Source organism: Salvelinus namaycush, chromosome 8 (assembly GCF_016432855.1).
Source record: "Salvelinus namaycush isolate Seneca chromosome 8, SaNama_1.0, whole genome shotgun sequence".
Classification (NCBI taxonomy): domain Eukaryota; kingdom Metazoa; phylum Chordata; class Actinopteri; order Salmoniformes; family Salmonidae; genus Salvelinus; species Salvelinus namaycush.
Window position 1 is genome coordinate 4,405,585 of NC_052314.1, and position 16,486 is coordinate 4,422,070.

Sequence of the window (16,486 nt, forward strand, 5' to 3'; positions counted from 1 at the left end):
TTTCTAGCACATTCAGTAATTTGTTTGTAAACGATTCACAAACTAGTTAGCTACCAAACGTTCTTGTCAAACTGTGAACAAAGTAGCTGGCCAGCAATATGCCAAATAACAGTCTTAAAACCACCTGAGGTCAAATTGAGCGAGATTGGACCGCTCAGACACAAGTCGAATGACCTACGAAGGTGGTTTGAAATGTGGCTGGAAATATCTGCTTCCATGTTCTTTTTGGCTGTTCAAACTGTTGGAAAATAAACAGATTCTAATCGGGTATGCAACATTTCTTGGGGGGGGATCTCTTCAAAACTGCCAGTGTGAAGAAGGCTAAAGAGGTTTCACAGCTTAATAGAACAAAGCTTTCCTAAACAAGGTGCATGGACTTCTACAAGAAAACAAACAACGGACATAAGTATTTGAAAGGTTGCATTTTAATAAGATAAGTAAGCATAAGTTTCTACATTTTAAATATCATTTAACCTACATTTTACATATAAATCAAAGCGATTAGATAAATAACAGCCATGTGAAGCAGGGTCTTCTTTAGTAAGCAGCGAGTGGATTGGTGCTGGACTCGTCCCATCTGGATTAGTACGGATCCCATTTACACCAGCGTGTTGCTGCGTGTCTTACGGACAGGCACCCTAATGGCTCTGTGGCAGTCGCTGTGTCTGCAGTTACACTCCTCCACGTGTAGGTAGGTGTAGGGCACCACATCTCCATTCAGACACTGTAGGTCCACCGTGCGGTTACTGGACCGGGACTCCTGGCAACAGGCACACGAGTGGTCCAGAGACGCAGCCATCGCAGAGTACCTGGAGGACGGGAGTGAAAGAGAGGTGTTCACAGAGATTAAGAGATCATCTACTTCCCAAGAGACAAAGACACCTCAACAAATGACATGTTTCACAAAACACAAATACATATGGGGGGTATGTTCCCCCCAGATTAAACCGAGTCCTGGACTAAGAAGCATGTTCAATAGAGATTCATTTAAAATGATTTTCAGTCCATCACTCTGCTTAAAGTGGATAGTGGAAACCTCCCCATGGTGTTGTGGCTGTTATGAGGCTCCACTTGGTTGTGATATTTGCATTGTTTCCACACTCACTTGGTGAAGGTGTTGCAGGATCCCTCACAGTACGGCATCTCCACCTCCTCAATAGACTGGCAGTTCTTGTGGTTGATGAAACTCTTCATGGATCCTCTCTTACAGGCCTTGTCCTTCTCCACACCTGGTATTGGAGGGAGACACACCATTATACATGATCCGTCTGGAAAGACCATGAAAAAGAGCTGCACCTGTTTGAGTCCACTGACTACAAGGTGGCTCTCCTTCTCAATCATGATCAATTAGGAATATCAGTGGTTTTATGATGCATGAATCTGATCATATTCCAATCCTGATATGAAATTGTTAACAGCTTTGAATATTTCACTTTCATACTTACAAATTCTACAGCAGCCGTTTGCAGCGGTCTGAATTGAACCCTGTGGAGAAAAAAGTTTCAACGTTTTCTTTACATAATACATTTCATATTAGGATAAGTGAAGTAATTTTTCTGTCAAATGAAAACTGGTATATCGTGTGTACTGTACTGTCGATCTGATGAAAATGATTGTGTATCGAAACATTTTCAGTAATGTTGGTAATCGAGAGCATATGCAGTGAGCAGGACTTTCTGTTCTTGTTATGTTGAGCACTGTACTCACAGGCTGGCCTTTCTGTTCTTGTTATGTTGTGTCCTGTACTCACAGGCTGGCCTTTCTGTTCTTGTTATGTTGAGTACTGTACTCACAGGCTGGCCTTTCTTTTCTTGTTATGTTGAGTACTGTACTCACAGGCTGGCCTATCTGTTCTTGTTATATTGAGTACTGTACTCACAGGCTGGCCTTTCTTTTCTTGTTATGTTGAGTACTGTACTCACAGGCTGGCCTATCTGTTCTTGTTATATTGAGTACTGTACTCACAGGCTGGCCTTTCTGTTCTTGTTATGTTGAGTACTGCACTGTACTCACAGCCTGGCCTATCTGTTCTTGTTATGTTGAGTACTGTACTCACAGGCTGGCCTATCTGTTCTTGTTATATTGAGTACTGTACTCACAGGCTGGCCTTTCTTTTCTTGTTATGTTGAGTACTGTACTCACAGGCTGGCCTATGTGTTCTTGTTATATTAAGTACTGTACTCACAGGCTGGCCTTTCTGTTCTTGTTATGTTGAGTACTGCACTGTACTCACAGGCTGGCCTATCTGTTCTTGTTATGTTGTGTACTGTACTCACAGGCTGGCCTATCTGTTCTTGTTATGTTGAGTACTGTACTGTACTCACAGGCTGGCCTTTCTGTTCTTGTTATTTTGTGTACCGTACTCACAGCCTGGCCTATCTGTTCTTGTTATGTTGAGTACTGTACTCACAGGCTGGCCTTTCTGTTCTTGTTATGTTGTGTACTGTACTCACAGGCTGGCAGTTGGCCTGCTGGAAGGGTGGGCAATGGATGTTGGAGCTCTGGGTCAGATAGTTATCACCGTTTTTCACACAGCTGTACTGCTGGCACTTGTCACCAGGAGCTGACCATGTATCTCCATGCTGGGCACACACACACACACACACACACACACACACACACACACACACACACACACACACACACACACACACACACACACACACACACACACACACACACACACACACACAAATGTTTGTAATTTAGCAGACGCTCTTATCCAAAACGTTTTTACATTAGTGCATTTGTCATAAGATAGCTAAGTGAGACAACAACATACCACAATCGTAGGGGGTGGGGCGGACTGGGATTTATTTAAGACACTCTTTAAAGAGGTAGGGTGTCAGAGGTTTTAGGAAGATGGGCAGGCACTCCTCTGTCCTCACATTATGGGGAAGCTTGTTCCCCCCCCCCCCCCCCCCCACACACACACAACAATATAGATATTTATCAGAGAACTACTTGCTACTTCTTAGTTAATCTGTGACAGTTAAACTGACAGAACCGCTACCTACCTTCAACAACTGCTTGGTCCCATTGATCTGGAGGACACAGTGGGTCTGAACACATTTACCACAGCAGTCATCTGAGGAATAGTCTGGCTCCTGGTACTCATATCCCTGCAGGACAAGAGGAACACATGAGTGACTTGCGGCAACACCTAAAAATAATGATAATAATTATACATGTTATTAAAGTGTGAATACAACCGATAGCCTTCCCAGTAGACTCTATAGAATAGAATAACTCAAGAACAGATGCCTCACCGCCCGGATGCCTCACTTCCAATTGAGATTTTTTTTTAAATCAAGGACTAGGATTAATCTGTCGGCAGTTCTGAATCAGACAAGGTTTACTTAATTACTTAATCTGGGTCTAGGAAACCAGCCGATTAAAGTATAAAAACTTGTTGACTGAATAAGTTTAAGGTACTCAATGGTATTTCAACTTTTGGTAAATATTTGAAATGTGAGCAGACACGGCAGCTATACCAGTTCTTACCTTTTCACAATCTTTGTCACATTGCATGAATCCACAGTCAATTTGGTAATGACCAGACTTGGGGTCCACTTTGTTGGTGCAGGTGCACTCCTGGCACTCTGATCCTGGTACTTTAGAATTGGGCTAGAAGAACAAGTAACTCATTACATTACACATTACTTCAGGGGAACAAGGATACCACCTGTCTCTAACACAGGGGAACCAGGATTTCCACTGTCTCTAACACAGGGGAACCAGGATTTCCACAGTCTCTAACACAGTGGAACAAGGAAACCCACTCTCTCTGACATATTGGAACAAGGAAACCCACTCTCTCTATCACAGTGGAACAAGGAAACCCACTCTCTCTGACATATTGGAACAAGGAAACCCACTCTCTCTATCACAGTGGAACAAGGAAACCCACTCTCTCTATCACAGTGGATCAAGGAAACCCACTCTCTTCGAAACTATTTGACATGAACCCATATAGCGCATGAGATTTACTGTACATGTACTGCAATATATTAAAACAAGTATATATAAACAGTGTTAATTTATGTAATAAACATTTCAGATGAGAGAGCAGAACAGTTTGTCATTACCAGGTATTCAACGCCTTTGTGAAGACAAACTCTTTTAGGCTCTGGAAGAGACAAGAGAGACAAACAACCAATTGAGAGAGAGACACAGACAACCAATCCATGATTATCTCAGCAATAAAAACACAGCAATACAAGATAGAGACTTTACCACATGTAGATAGTATAGATCTAGGTAAAGAGACTTTACCACATGTAGATAGTGTAGATAGTATAGATCTAGGTAAAGAGACTTTACCACATGTAGATAGTCTAGATAGTATAGATCTAGGTAAAGAGACTTTACCAAATGTAGATAGTCTAGATAGTATAGATCTAGGTAAAGAGACTTTACCACATTTAGATAGTCTAGATAGTGTAGATCTAGGTAAAGAGACTTTACCACATGTAGATAGTATAGATCTAGGTAAAGATACTTTACCACATGTAGATAGTCTAGATAGTATAGATCTAGGTAAAGAGACTTTACCACATGTAGATAGTATATATCTAGGTAAAGAGACTTTACTACATGTAGATAGTCTAGATAGTATAGATCTAGGTAAAGAGACTTTACCACATGTAGATAGTCTAGATAGTATAGATCTAGGTAAAGAGACTTTACTACATGTAGATAGTCTAGATAGTATAGATCTAGGTAAAGAGACTTTACCACATGTAGATAGTCTAGATAGTATAGATCTAGGTAAAGAGACTTTACCACATGTAGATAGTCTAGATAGTATAGATCTGGGTAAAGAGACCATACCACATGTAGATAGTCTAGATAGTGTAGATCTAGGTAAAGAGACTTTACCACATGTGTGCTCTGGACAGCATTTTCCCTCCGGGACTGAAACCACTGGCACGAACCCAATAGGACAGTTCATGTTGGTTGGTGGGCAAGTGCTGCTGTCACAACCTAGAAGGGGAAACAATAACAGAGTATGGACATTATAATATGAGCTGATTCATGTCTTCACTATGTGTGTGTTTTCAACACGACTGAGCTGAGCCCAGCTGTACGGCACTGGCCTGGTTACACGTCCACCACAGTTCCTGGAACCGTGCTGGAAAGGACAATGTGAAAAGAACATATCCAAGCCTGCACAGTACGGTTCAGGTCGGCACAATACTGTTGAAATAGATCTGATTATAATATGTAAGGTGAAAAAGTGTTGGGAGATCCTTACGGCAGACGAGGCTGGAGCAGCATGGATCGGATGGATCGGTTTGGTTGACATATACAAAGCCTGGACCAGTGCATATCTCTACTGGTGGTTTGGAGCAGACCTTGGGTTTACAGGTCACAGCCTTGGTGGACTCCAAACAAACGCAATCCTGGCACTTGTACTCAAACCTCTCGTTGAACTGTGATGAGATACAACAAGAAGGGAGTGTGATTCTATCAATGGGTTTGGTCAAATGTAGTGCACTAAATAGGTTATAGGGCATAAGGGGGGCATTTGGGTTTCAGACAATGTGGAATAATGCTGTGTGGACGCTGTAAGTAGGTCCTCATAGAAACCTCTGGCATCATCCATGACAGAGCCAGTGGACTAGATAACAGGCTATTATTAAGTAGTAAAATAAAATAACGATGAATCAAAACCAAAAGGTCTAACTTACCTCTCGCGGAACACCTTCAGGGTCAAGGCATCCTTCAAAAACACAAACACCACCATTTAGTAGAACATTCATAGACCTGAAACATCCTTGAAAAGGCTAAAGTCCTAACCATCTTCTCTGTATCGTCAACATGAAATGGACCAATGGCAGTAACTGGGAACACTCACCACACTTATCAACACAGATCCCTGATTCCTTGTTGAAGAGTTTCATCCCATCAGGACAGAAGCAGCCTTCTGTGGTGAAGTTCATCCTAGACTCGTCTGGACTGTAGAACACAACATTACAGTGACAACTCCTATTTCCAATGTACAGCAACTCTATCTTTAACTGTAGGTAGGTATTTTCTCTTTGTCTTATTTGACAGTCATAACGTTGTCTACCTCAGTTAACATAAAACATGCCGCTAGCCAATCTCTAAATAGAAACCTACTTGTCATCACAGGTTGGCTGTTCTGCAGGACCGCAGGGCTTGTAGACTTTGTCAGCTGGGCAGTCGCTGGCTGTTGAAGAAAGATACAACTCAGTCTATAGTGACACCCGAACCCTCTGTCTCAGTCTCCAGTATACATACTGCAATAGTCTGTGTGCCGGGGGGCTAGGGTCAGAATGTCCTATCTGGTATCATTCTCCTGTCTTCTCTGGTGTCCTGGGTGATCTTAAGTATGCTACCTATAATTCATCTCTCTCTCTCTCCCTTCACAGAGGACCTGAGCACAAGGACCATGCCTCAGGACTACCTGGCCTGACGACTCCTGGCTGTGCCTGTCCCCAGTCAACCTGGTCGTAATGCTGATCCATTTTCTGCTGTTGTGACTGCGGCTATGGAACCCTGTCCTGTTCAACGGATGTGCTTGTCCAGGACCTGCTGTTTCGACCCTCTCTCTCTCTCTCCCTCTCTCTCTTTCTTTCTCGACTGAACCTGCTGTTGAACAATCTGGCCTTAATGGCCATGTACTCTTATAATCCCCACCCAGCACAACCAGAAGAGGACTGGCCACCCCTCAGATTCTGGTTCCTCTCTAGGTTTCTTCCTAGGTTCCTGCCTTTCTAAAGAGTTTTTCCAAGCCACCGTGCTTCTACATCTGAATCGCTTGCTGTTTGGGGTTTTAGGCTGGGTTTCTGTATAAGCACTTTGTGACAACTGCTAATGTAAAAAGTGTTATCACCATGGAAAAATGTTCTGACTAATTATTTACAATCAGTTGATTGTAGGACTGAAGCCCGATACTATTTTACACATTACAAAGAGGAACCAGACAAGGATGTCCACTATCTCCATCATTTATCACTTCAAATACAAAAATGCACTAATCTAATATTTACAAATAGAAACCCCCCTCCTCTATTGTGTGGTCTGATCTACAACACATACTAAGTTGTGTTAGTATAGTATTGTTCCTGGTCTGATCTACAACACATACTAAGTTGTGTTAGTATAGTATTGTTCCTGGTCTGATCTACAACACATACTAAGTTGTGTTAGTATAGTATTGTTCCTGGTCTGATCTACAACACATACTAAGTTGTGTTAGTATAGTATTGTTCCTGGTCTGATCTACAACACATACTAAGTTGTGTTAGTATAGTATCGTTCCTGGTCTCATCTACACAGTTCCTGGTTCCTGGTCATCTACATAGTACTTCCTATCTCTTCAATGGTGAACTTATTTATCTATCCTTATTAGGTGAGTCCTATTTAACATGGTGAGTCTGGATTTTTATAACGAGTACAGTAAGCCTACCACAGAGCTCGGTGTGGTTTCTCCAGTAGATGCATACTCCAAACTGGGCACAGGCAGCAGCGTATGTCTGCAGACTGGTGCACTCCACCGCTGGGTTGGACACGTGGCAGCTGTCATAGACACAGCCCTTGTAGAAGTTGTCAGGTGAGACAAACGGATGACAGGCTGCAAAAATGCTGTGTGTTGAAAACCAGAGATGAAGGTATATGAGAAACAGACCTTCCAAATACACTGTAAGAATCATATATGTTTCTGTCAGACACAAAACACACTTCTGTGTATAGTTTAGAGGTAAAGAGCTACATCATTGCATGTGAGAATTTAGCCTGTGATAAGTTAGATTGTTGATCGTTACAACAGGACTTCTAACTTTACTTAAACTCCTGACAGACTGTTCAATGGAGTAGCTGGCCAATCAGCACAGACTGTTCAATGGAGTAGCTGGCCAATCAGCACAGACTGTTCAATGTAGTAGCTGGCCAATCAGCACAGACTGTTCAATGTAGTAGCTGGCCAATCAGCACAGACTGTTCAATGGAGTAGCTGGCCACTCCTGAAAGACTGTTCAATGTAGTAGCTGGCAACATTCCCACACAGTCCTGCATTTGGGTCATTTAAATGTGATCACCCTAAGCATGATATTTTATTAGAGAACATGTACAGTGCCTTTAGGAAGGTTGACCTGTCCTTCAGGAGATCACAGTGCCTTTAGGGAGGTTTACCAGTCCTTCAGGAGATCACAGTGCCTTTAGGGAGGTTTACCTGTCCTTCAGGAGATCACAGTGCCTTTAGGGAGGTTTACCTGTCCTTCAGGAGATCACAGACAGAGGAGTCTGGCTTGCATGGCTTCTGTGTGGGTTCAGGGAGAGGAGAGTTGGTGGGGATTCCAGGTGGCACATGGCAGTCAGGCTGGGAGATGTCCTTGGCTTGCCAGTAGTCTGCCATCACAGCACAGTTCTCCACCAGCTGACCTCCTGGCAACATGCAGTCATCAGCCTGGTTGTTGCTACATGTTCCTGAAAGAGATTCATACAGTTCAGGTTCAAGTCGTTTATTTTGACATTTGCAGCTATTAAAAGTAATACATACATTGGAAACCTTTGTTGAAGCTTTCTCACATTTAGTACAGCACATACAGTAAAAATATCAGACACCAGACAGGAAAGCCCAAACCATTGTTTGCTACCCTGGTCCCTGATCAGTTTGTGCTGTCTTGCCAAACCCTAAGGTTCGATATCTGACAACAACCATAGGGTTTTGGTATAAAGAACCCAAACAGATCTGGGACCAGGCTAGTTGTTCACCTGCAACCTTGGCTAAATGATTTCCATCAATTCAAGGATCACTCCATTAGTCTTTCTCACACCCTGCTCAGAATACCACGTGACCTCTCTCTGTTTAAGTTAAGTGATTCACAATCATTTCTCAGCTCTTATAGCTGTTTGTTTAAATGCACAAGATACAGAGTTTGAGGACAACAAATGAATGAAACTAAGTCCTTACCACAATGACCCTGTGTATTGTTGCCAAAGTGTTGCCAAGGAAGGTTGACGCTGAAGCCAGTGACACCAAAGGTAACTACCACCTGGAGGTGTGCTATCTCCAAGACCATGTTGATACCAGAGTTCATCACCTTCACACCGTGCCGTGTGAAGGGTAGTCTCAGGGAAACTCCATCAATAAGAGCCTGAAAGACAGATGGCAGGGAGAGAGGGATGAAAGAGAGACGGACGGATGGGGGGATAGAAAAGGATAGGAAAAAGGGATGGAAGAGAGAGAGAGATCAATCCATCTTCAGGATCTCTTAAAGAAAGGCAAGGTGACTTACTAATATCATGACATTACAGGTTGAATTAAGTTGATGGAGAACATCAACTTCATATTTTGTATCAATGAAAGCTACGGATGTTGAGAACTAATACACAATTCAGTTCAGAGAGTGAAATAATGGAAGAGAATTGTCTTTCATTTTCAAAGATTTTTTCCCCAGTCCTTTAGGCCCCAAATCCAGCCATTCAACGTATATACGGCCTTAATTGCTTATATTGATTTCTGAGCCAGTTTATCCACTTAAGTTACCTCCAACTGAGCAGCTCCAATGAGGTTGTGATTCTTCAGTGTTATAACTGTTGAGCGGTAGGACACGATGATGGCTCGAGGACAAGACACATCCTCGGTGGGATCACAGTTGACATTGTCGATGTAGATCTTAAATTGGTGACGCGGCCACATCTCCTCCATCAGCACATAGGTACAGTTCCCTTGGAAGCTGTAGAAGAGCCCGTCGAAGGTGATGTAATGGGGGTCTCCCCAACCCTCACAGACACCTGTAATGAAAATAAACACTGTTATAAAGCAGACAGACATTACGATCCTCTGTTAACAATTTTTTTTTCTGAAGTAATATTTATATTGAGTGTTATTCCAAATGTTAGTGATAAGGACGTGTATGTTATTACAGAAACTGGACATGGCCATCGACCTTCTTGACCAGGTCAGAGGAGGAGAAGAAGAAGCTTTCACAACTCACAGTCACACACGTAGTGTTGGCAGCAGTAGAACTCATCCCACTGTAGCACTGGTTTCTTGCCATTGGTACATGTGATTGGCTCAGGCTCTGGGCATTTGTATGCGATGATCTCAATGGTGTTGTTTTCAATGCATCTGGCCAAAGTGCAGTTGCACAGCCAGAAAGTCTCATTTTGCTGATGTTTTCGAGAGAATAGAAAATTACACGTCATCAGAGATCTTTCACAATTCACACAGGAATCAATTGATAAGTCTCTGAAAGGACTTTTCGACCCTCGTTGACATCAAATGTTGGCTATGTGTTATCAAAGTTAAGGGAGCCCAGTTGATTATGGGATGGTTATATTGAGGTACTTACCACTTTGTCCCACTCAGGACAAGTGATTGGTGGTGGGGTTGGTGTCCCAGTTGTGGTTGGCATTGAACTGACTACACCTCCTGTTACTGGTGTCGGAACAGTTATTGGAGGACCGGTGACAACTGATTCATGGGTTGTTGGTGATGTGGATGTCATTGGAGTTGTGGCTTCTGTTGTAGTTGGTGGTTTAGGTGTTGTAGGAGCTTTAGTGGTTGTGGTGTCTATGACAGGGGTGGGTGTGGTTGGTTTTTCAGTTGTCCTGGGGGTTGTGGTTGATTCTTCTGTTGTCGTTGGGGTTGTGGTTAGAGTTATGGCTTCCGTTGTAGTTGGTGGTTTAGGTGTGGTAGTTGTTGGTGGTGGTGGTGGTGGTGTTGTTGTTGTTGGTGGTGGTATGGGTGTTGTTGTTGGTGTTGGTGTTGTTGTTGTTGATGGTATTGGTGGTATTGGTGTGGTTGTTGTTGTTGATGGTGTTGGTGGTGTTGGTGTTGTTGTTGTTGGTGGTATGGGTGTTGTTGTTGGTGTTGGTGTTGTTGTTGTTGATGGTATTGGTGGTATTGGTGTGGTTGTTGTTGTTGTTGTTGGTGATATGGGTGTGGTTGTTGTTGTTGGTGTTGTTGTTGTTGTTTGTATTGGTGTGGTTGTTGTTGTTGGTATTGGTGTTGTTGTTGTTGGTGGTATTGGTGTTGTTGTTGTTGGTATTGGTGTTGTTGTTGGTGGTGGTATGGGTGTGGTTGTTGGTGGTATTGTTGTTGTTGGTATTGGTATTGGTGTGGTTGTTGTTGTTGATGTTGTTGTTGGTGGTGTTGGTGTGGTTGTTGGTGGTGGTGGTATTGTTGATGTTGTTGTTGGTGGTATTGGTGTTGTTGTTGTTGGTGGTATTGGTGTTGTTGTTGTTGTTGGTATTGGTGTTGTTGTTGTTGGTGGTATTGGTGTGGTTGTTGTTGTTGTTGGTATTGGTGTGGTTGTTGTTGTTGGTGGTGTTGTTGATGGTATTGGTGGTATGGGTGTTGTTGTTGGTGGTATTGGTGTGGTTGTTGTTGTTGTTGGTGGTGTTGTTGTTGGTATTGGTGTTGTTGTTGTTGTTGGTATTGGTGTTGTTGTTGTTGGTGGTATTGGTGTTGTTGTTGTTGTTGGTATTGGTGTGGTTGTTGTTGTTGTTGGTATTGGTGTGGTTGTTGTTGTTGGTGGTGTTGTTGATGGTATTGGTGGTATGGGTGTTGTTGTTGTTGGTGGTATTGGTGTGGTTGTTGTTGTTGTTGGTAGTATTGGTGTGGTTGTTGTTGTTGTTGTTGTTGGTGGTGTTGTTGATGGTATTGGTGGTATTGGTGTTGTTGTTGTTGATGGTATTGGTGGTATGGGTGTTGTTGTTGTTGTTGGCATTGGTGTGGTTGTTGTTGTTGGTGGTGTTGTTGATGGTATTGGTGTTATGGGTGTTGTTGTTGTTGGTGGTATTGGTGTGGTTGTTGTTGTTGTTGTTGTTGGTGTTGTTGTTGTTGGTGTTGGTGGTGTTGTTGATGGTATTGGTGGTATGGGTGTTGTTGTTGGTGGTGGTATTGGTGTTGTTGATGGTGTTGGTGTTGTTGTTGTTGTTGGTGTTGTTGTTGATGGTACTGGTGTTATGGGTGTTGTTGTTGTTGTTGGTGTTGGTGTTGTTGTTGTTGGCATTGGTGTGGTTTTTGTTGTTGTTGGTGGTGTTGTTGATGGTACTGGTGGTATGGGTGTTGTTGTTGTTGTTGTTGGTGGTGTGGGTGTTGTTGTTGTTGGTGTTGTTGGTGGTATGGGTGTTGTTGTTGTTGTTGTTGTTGGTGGTATGGGTGTTGTTGTTGATGGTATTGGTGGTATGGGTGTTGTTGTTGTTGGTGGTGTTGTTGTTGATGGTATTGGTGGTATGGGTGTTGTTGTTGTTGGCATTGGTGTGGTTGTTGTTGTTGTTGGTGGTGTTGTTGATGGCACTGGTGGTATGGGTGTTGTTGTTGTTGGTATTGGTGTGGTTGTTGTTGTTGTTGGCATTGGTGTGGTTGTTGTTGTTGTTGGTGGTGTTGTTGATGGCACTGGTGGTATGGGTGTTGTTGTTGTTGGCATTGGTGTGGTTGTTGTTGTTGTTGGTGGTGTTGTTGATGGCACTGGTGGTGTGGTTGTTGTTGTTGATGGTATTGGTGTTATGGGTGTTGTTGTTGTTGGTGGTATTGGTGTTGTTGTTGTTGTTGGTGGTGTTGTTGGTGGTATTGGTGTTGTTGTTGTTGTTGGTGGTGTTGTTGATGGTATTGGTGTTGTTGTTGTTGTTGGTGGTATTGGTGTTGTTGTTGTTGGTGTTGTTGTTGTTGTTGTTGGTGTTGGTGTTGTTGGTGTTGGTGTTGTTGTTGATGGTATTGGTGGTATGGGTGTTGTTGTTGTTGGTGTTGTTGTTGTTGGCATTGGTGTGGTTGTTGTTGTTGTTGGTGGTGTTGTTGATGGTATTGGTGGTATGGGTGTTGTTGTAGTTGGTGGTGTTGTTGATGGTATTGGTGGTATGGGTGTTGTTGTAGTTGGTGGTGTTGTTGATGGTACTGGTGGTATGGGTGTTGTTGTTGTTGGCATTGGTGTGGTTGTTGTTGTTGTTGGTGGTGTTGTTGATGGTATTGGTGGTATGGGTGTTGTTGTTGTTGTTGTTGGTGGTGTGGGTGTTGCTGTTGTTGGTGTTGTTGTTGATGGTATTGGTGGTATGGGTGTTGTTGTAGTTGGTGGTGTTGTTGATGGTACTGGTGGTATGGGTGTTGTTGTTGTTGGCATTGGTGTGGTTGTTGTTGTTGTTGGTGGTGTTGTTGATGGTACTGGTGGTATGGGTGTTGTTGTTGTTGTTGTTGGTGGTGGTATTGGTGTTGTTGTTGTTGGTGTTGTTGTTGTTGTTGTTGGCATTGGTGTGGTTGTTGTTGTTGGTGGTGTTGTTGATGGTATTGGTGGTATGGGTGTTGTTGGCACTGGTGTGGTTGTTGTTGTTGTTGGTGTTGTTGTTGTTGGTGTTGTTGTTGGTGGTATTGGTGGTATGGGTGTTGTTGTTGTTGGTGGTGTTGTTGGTGTTGTTGTTGTTTGTGGTGTTGTTGTTGTTGTTGTTGGTGGTGTTGTTGTTGTTGTTGTTTGTGGTGTTGTTGTTGTTGGTGGTGTTGTTGATGGTATTGGTGGTATGGGTGTTGTTGTTGTTGGTGGTATTGGTGTGGTTGTTGTTGTTGGTGGTGGTGTTGTTGTTGTTGTTGTTGGTGGTGTTGTTGGTGGTGGTGTTGTTGTTGTTGTTTGTGGTGTTGTTGTTGTTGGTGGTGGTGTTGTTGGTGGTGAAGGTGGTGTTGTTGTTTGTGGTGTTGTTGTTGTTGGTGGTGTTGTTGGTGGTGAAGGTGGTGTTGTTGTTGTTGGTATTGGTGTTGTTGGTGGTGTTGTTGTTGTTGTTTGTGTGGTTGTTGTTGGTGGTGAAGGTGTTGTCGTTGTTGTTGTTGGTGTTGGTGGGGTTGTTGGTTTTGGTGATGTTGTTGATAAACATTCAACGCAGCACAGGACTCTAATCTTATAGTTCTTGCACTTATATGGTCTCTGAGTCTGTTTATTTTCTTCACATATTAATCCGAAGTCAACATCGCACTCCACAACTTGGCCTGTCGAAGCTACATAGTCCTCTAAGCTCGTATCAGGATAGTCTGTAGCTACACATTCAATATCCTGTGGATCTTCACACACTTCTTTTCCACTCTGTGTGATATTCCAATACGTTTCCCAGTCGCTCTTGTCTTTATCATCATCTTCATCATACCATTCTGACCACTCACAGGTAGGAATACAAGGAGTAGTTGTTGGCTCTGTTGTCTGGGGGGTAGTTGTTGGTGGTATTGGTGTGGTTGTTGTCGGTATTGGTGTGGTTGTTGTTGGTGTTGGTGGTATTGTTGTTGTTGGTGGTGTTGTTGTTGTTGTTGGTATGGGTGTGGTTGTTGTTGGTGTTGGTGTGGTTGATGTTGGTATGGGTGTGGTTGTTGTTGGTGGTATTGGTGTTGTTGTTGTTGTTGTTGGTGTGGTTGTTGTTGGTATGGGTGTGGTTGTTGTTGGTGTTGGTGTGGTTGTTGTTGGTATGGGTGTGGTTGTTGTTGGTGGTATTGGTGTTGTTGTTGTTGTTGTTGGTGTGGTTGTTGTTGTTGTTGGTATTGGTGTTGTTGTTGGTATTGGTGTTGTTGTTGGTATTGGTGTTGTTGTTGGTATTGGTGTTGTTGTTGGCATTGGTGTGGTTGTTGTTGTTGTTGATGGTATGGGTGTGGTTGTTGTTGTTGGTATTGGTTGTGTTGTTGTTGTTGGTAATAGTGTTATTGTTGTTGTTGTTGGTGTTGTTGTTGGTGGTATTGGTGTGGTTGTTGTTGTTGTTGGTATTGGTGTTGTTGTTGGTATTGGTGTTGTTGTTGGTATTGGTGTTGTTGTTGCTGTGGTAGTTGTTGGTGGTAATGGTGTTGTTGTTGGTGTAGTTGTTGATGGTATTGGTGGTATGGGTGTGGTTGTTGGTGGTATTGGTGTTGTTGTAGTTGGTGGTGTTGGTGTTGTTGTTGTTGGTGGTATGGGTGTTGTTGTTGTTGTTGTGGTTGTTGTTGTTGGTATTGGTGTGGTTGTTGGTGGTGTTGTTGTTGTTGTTGTTGGTGTTGGTGTTGTTGTTGTTGTTGTATCTATTGGTGTGGCTGTTGTTGTTGGTTTTGGTGTTGTTGTTGTTGTATCTATTGGTGTGGTTGTTGTTGTTGGTTTTGGTGTTGTTGTTGTTGTTGTATCTATTGGTGTGGTTGTTGTTGGTTTTGGTGTTGTTGTTGTTGTTGTATCTATTGGTGTGGTTGTTGTTGTTGGTGTTGTTGTTGTTGGTGTTGGTGTTGTTGTTGTTGGTTTTGGTGTTGTTGTTGTTGTATCTATTGGTGTGGTTGTTGTTGTTGGTGTTGTTGTTGTTGTTGTATCTATTGGTGTGGTTGTTGTTGTTGGTATTGGTGTTGTTGTTGTTGTTGGTATTGGTGTTGTTGTTGTTGTTTGTATTGGTATTGTTGTTGTTGGTGGTGGTGAAGGTGTTGTTGTTGTTGTTGGTGGTGTTGTTGGTTTTGGTGATGTTGTTGATAAACATTCAACGCAGCACAGGACTCTAATCTTATAGTTCTTGCACTTATATGGTCTCTGAGTCTGTTTTTTTTCTTCACATATTAATCCGAAGTCAACATCGCACTCCACAACTTGGCCTGTCGAAGCTACATAGTCCTCTAGGCTCGTATCAGGATAGTCTGTAGCTACACATTCAATATCCTGTGGATCTTCACACACTTCTTTTCCACTCTGTGTGATATTCCAATACGTTTCCCAGTCGCTCTTGTCTTTATCATCATCTTCATCATACCATTCTGACCACTCACAGGTAGGAATACAAGGAGTAGTTGTTGGCTCTGTTGTCTGGGGGATAGTTGTTGGTGGTATTGGTGTGGTTGTTGTCGGTATTGGTGTGGTTGTTGTTGGTGGTATTGGTGTGGTTGTTGTTGTTGTTGGTGTTGGTGGTATTGGTGTTGTTGTTGTTGATGGTGGTGTTGGTGTGGTTGTTGGTGGTGTTGGTGTTGTTGTTGGAGGTTCTGTTGTCAATGTGGTAGTTGTTGGTGTCCACGGTGTTGTTGTTGGTGTTGGTGTTGTTGTTGTTTTATTAACACATTCCTCAACACACTCCCCGGTCTCTTCATCAAATATTGGCCTATCTGGAGGGCATTGTGGGTAACAACCTATAAAGAAGACATTGTGATTTAGTTGTTTTGATTGAGTTATTAAATATAATGAATATAATGAAATTCATATTTTGCAAAGAAGGGCATGTGCATATGGAACAAACATGCAGGCTGATGCCAATCAAATCAAATAGCATGCTGCCTCACCTTCCAGATTGGGAAGAGGGTTGTCACAGGTCCCATTTGGATTCAGACAGGTCTTGTAGCAAGGTGTGTGGCAAGGGCTGTAATGCCATTCACATTCACCTGGATCGTTGTAGTAGTCACAGAACACAGCTACAAAAGGGAAAACGTACAGGTTCATACACTGAATACACATTGCATGCCCTCAGCAAGTGGCACCCTATTCCATATGAAGTGCATTACTTTTTATCAGAACCCTAGGTACCCTGGTCAAATTCATCCACTATAACGTTA

The 16,486-nt window shown here is 42.8% G+C and overlaps 1 protein-coding gene across 1 annotated transcript in view; it reads right to left on the reverse strand.

Moving 5' to 3' along the window:
• Positions 1-598: 598 nt before the first annotated feature.
• The window catches only part of LOC120051657 (mucin-2-like), a 28,798-nt gene continuing 12,910 nt past the window's right edge, over positions 599-16,486 (reverse strand). The window contains exons 22-39 of the mRNA XM_038998549.1: positions 15,996-16,066; positions 9,969-10,143; positions 9,518-9,765; positions 8,942-9,125; positions 8,241-8,454; positions 7,439-7,614; positions 6,127-6,196; positions 5,861-5,961; positions 5,694-5,725; positions 5,258-5,435; positions 4,882-4,986; positions 4,089-4,129; positions 3,505-3,627; positions 3,018-3,122; positions 2,454-2,582; positions 1,446-1,485; positions 1,106-1,229; positions 599-809 (exon numbers count right to left, since the gene is read on the reverse strand). Coding sequence (XP_038854477.1) covers positions 599-809; positions 1,106-1,229; positions 1,446-1,485; positions 2,454-2,582; positions 3,018-3,122; positions 3,505-3,627; positions 4,089-4,129; positions 4,882-4,986; positions 5,258-5,435; positions 5,694-5,725; positions 5,861-5,961; positions 6,127-6,196; positions 7,439-7,614; positions 8,241-8,454; positions 8,942-9,125; positions 9,518-9,765; positions 9,969-10,143; positions 15,996-16,066 — 2,327 coding nt within the window. The remainder of the gene's footprint in view (positions 810-1,105; positions 1,230-1,445; positions 1,486-2,453; positions 2,583-3,017; positions 3,123-3,504; positions 3,628-4,088; positions 4,130-4,881; positions 4,987-5,257; positions 5,436-5,693; positions 5,726-5,860; positions 5,962-6,126; positions 6,197-7,438; positions 7,615-8,240; positions 8,455-8,941; positions 9,126-9,517; positions 9,766-9,968; positions 10,144-15,995; positions 16,067-16,486) is intronic.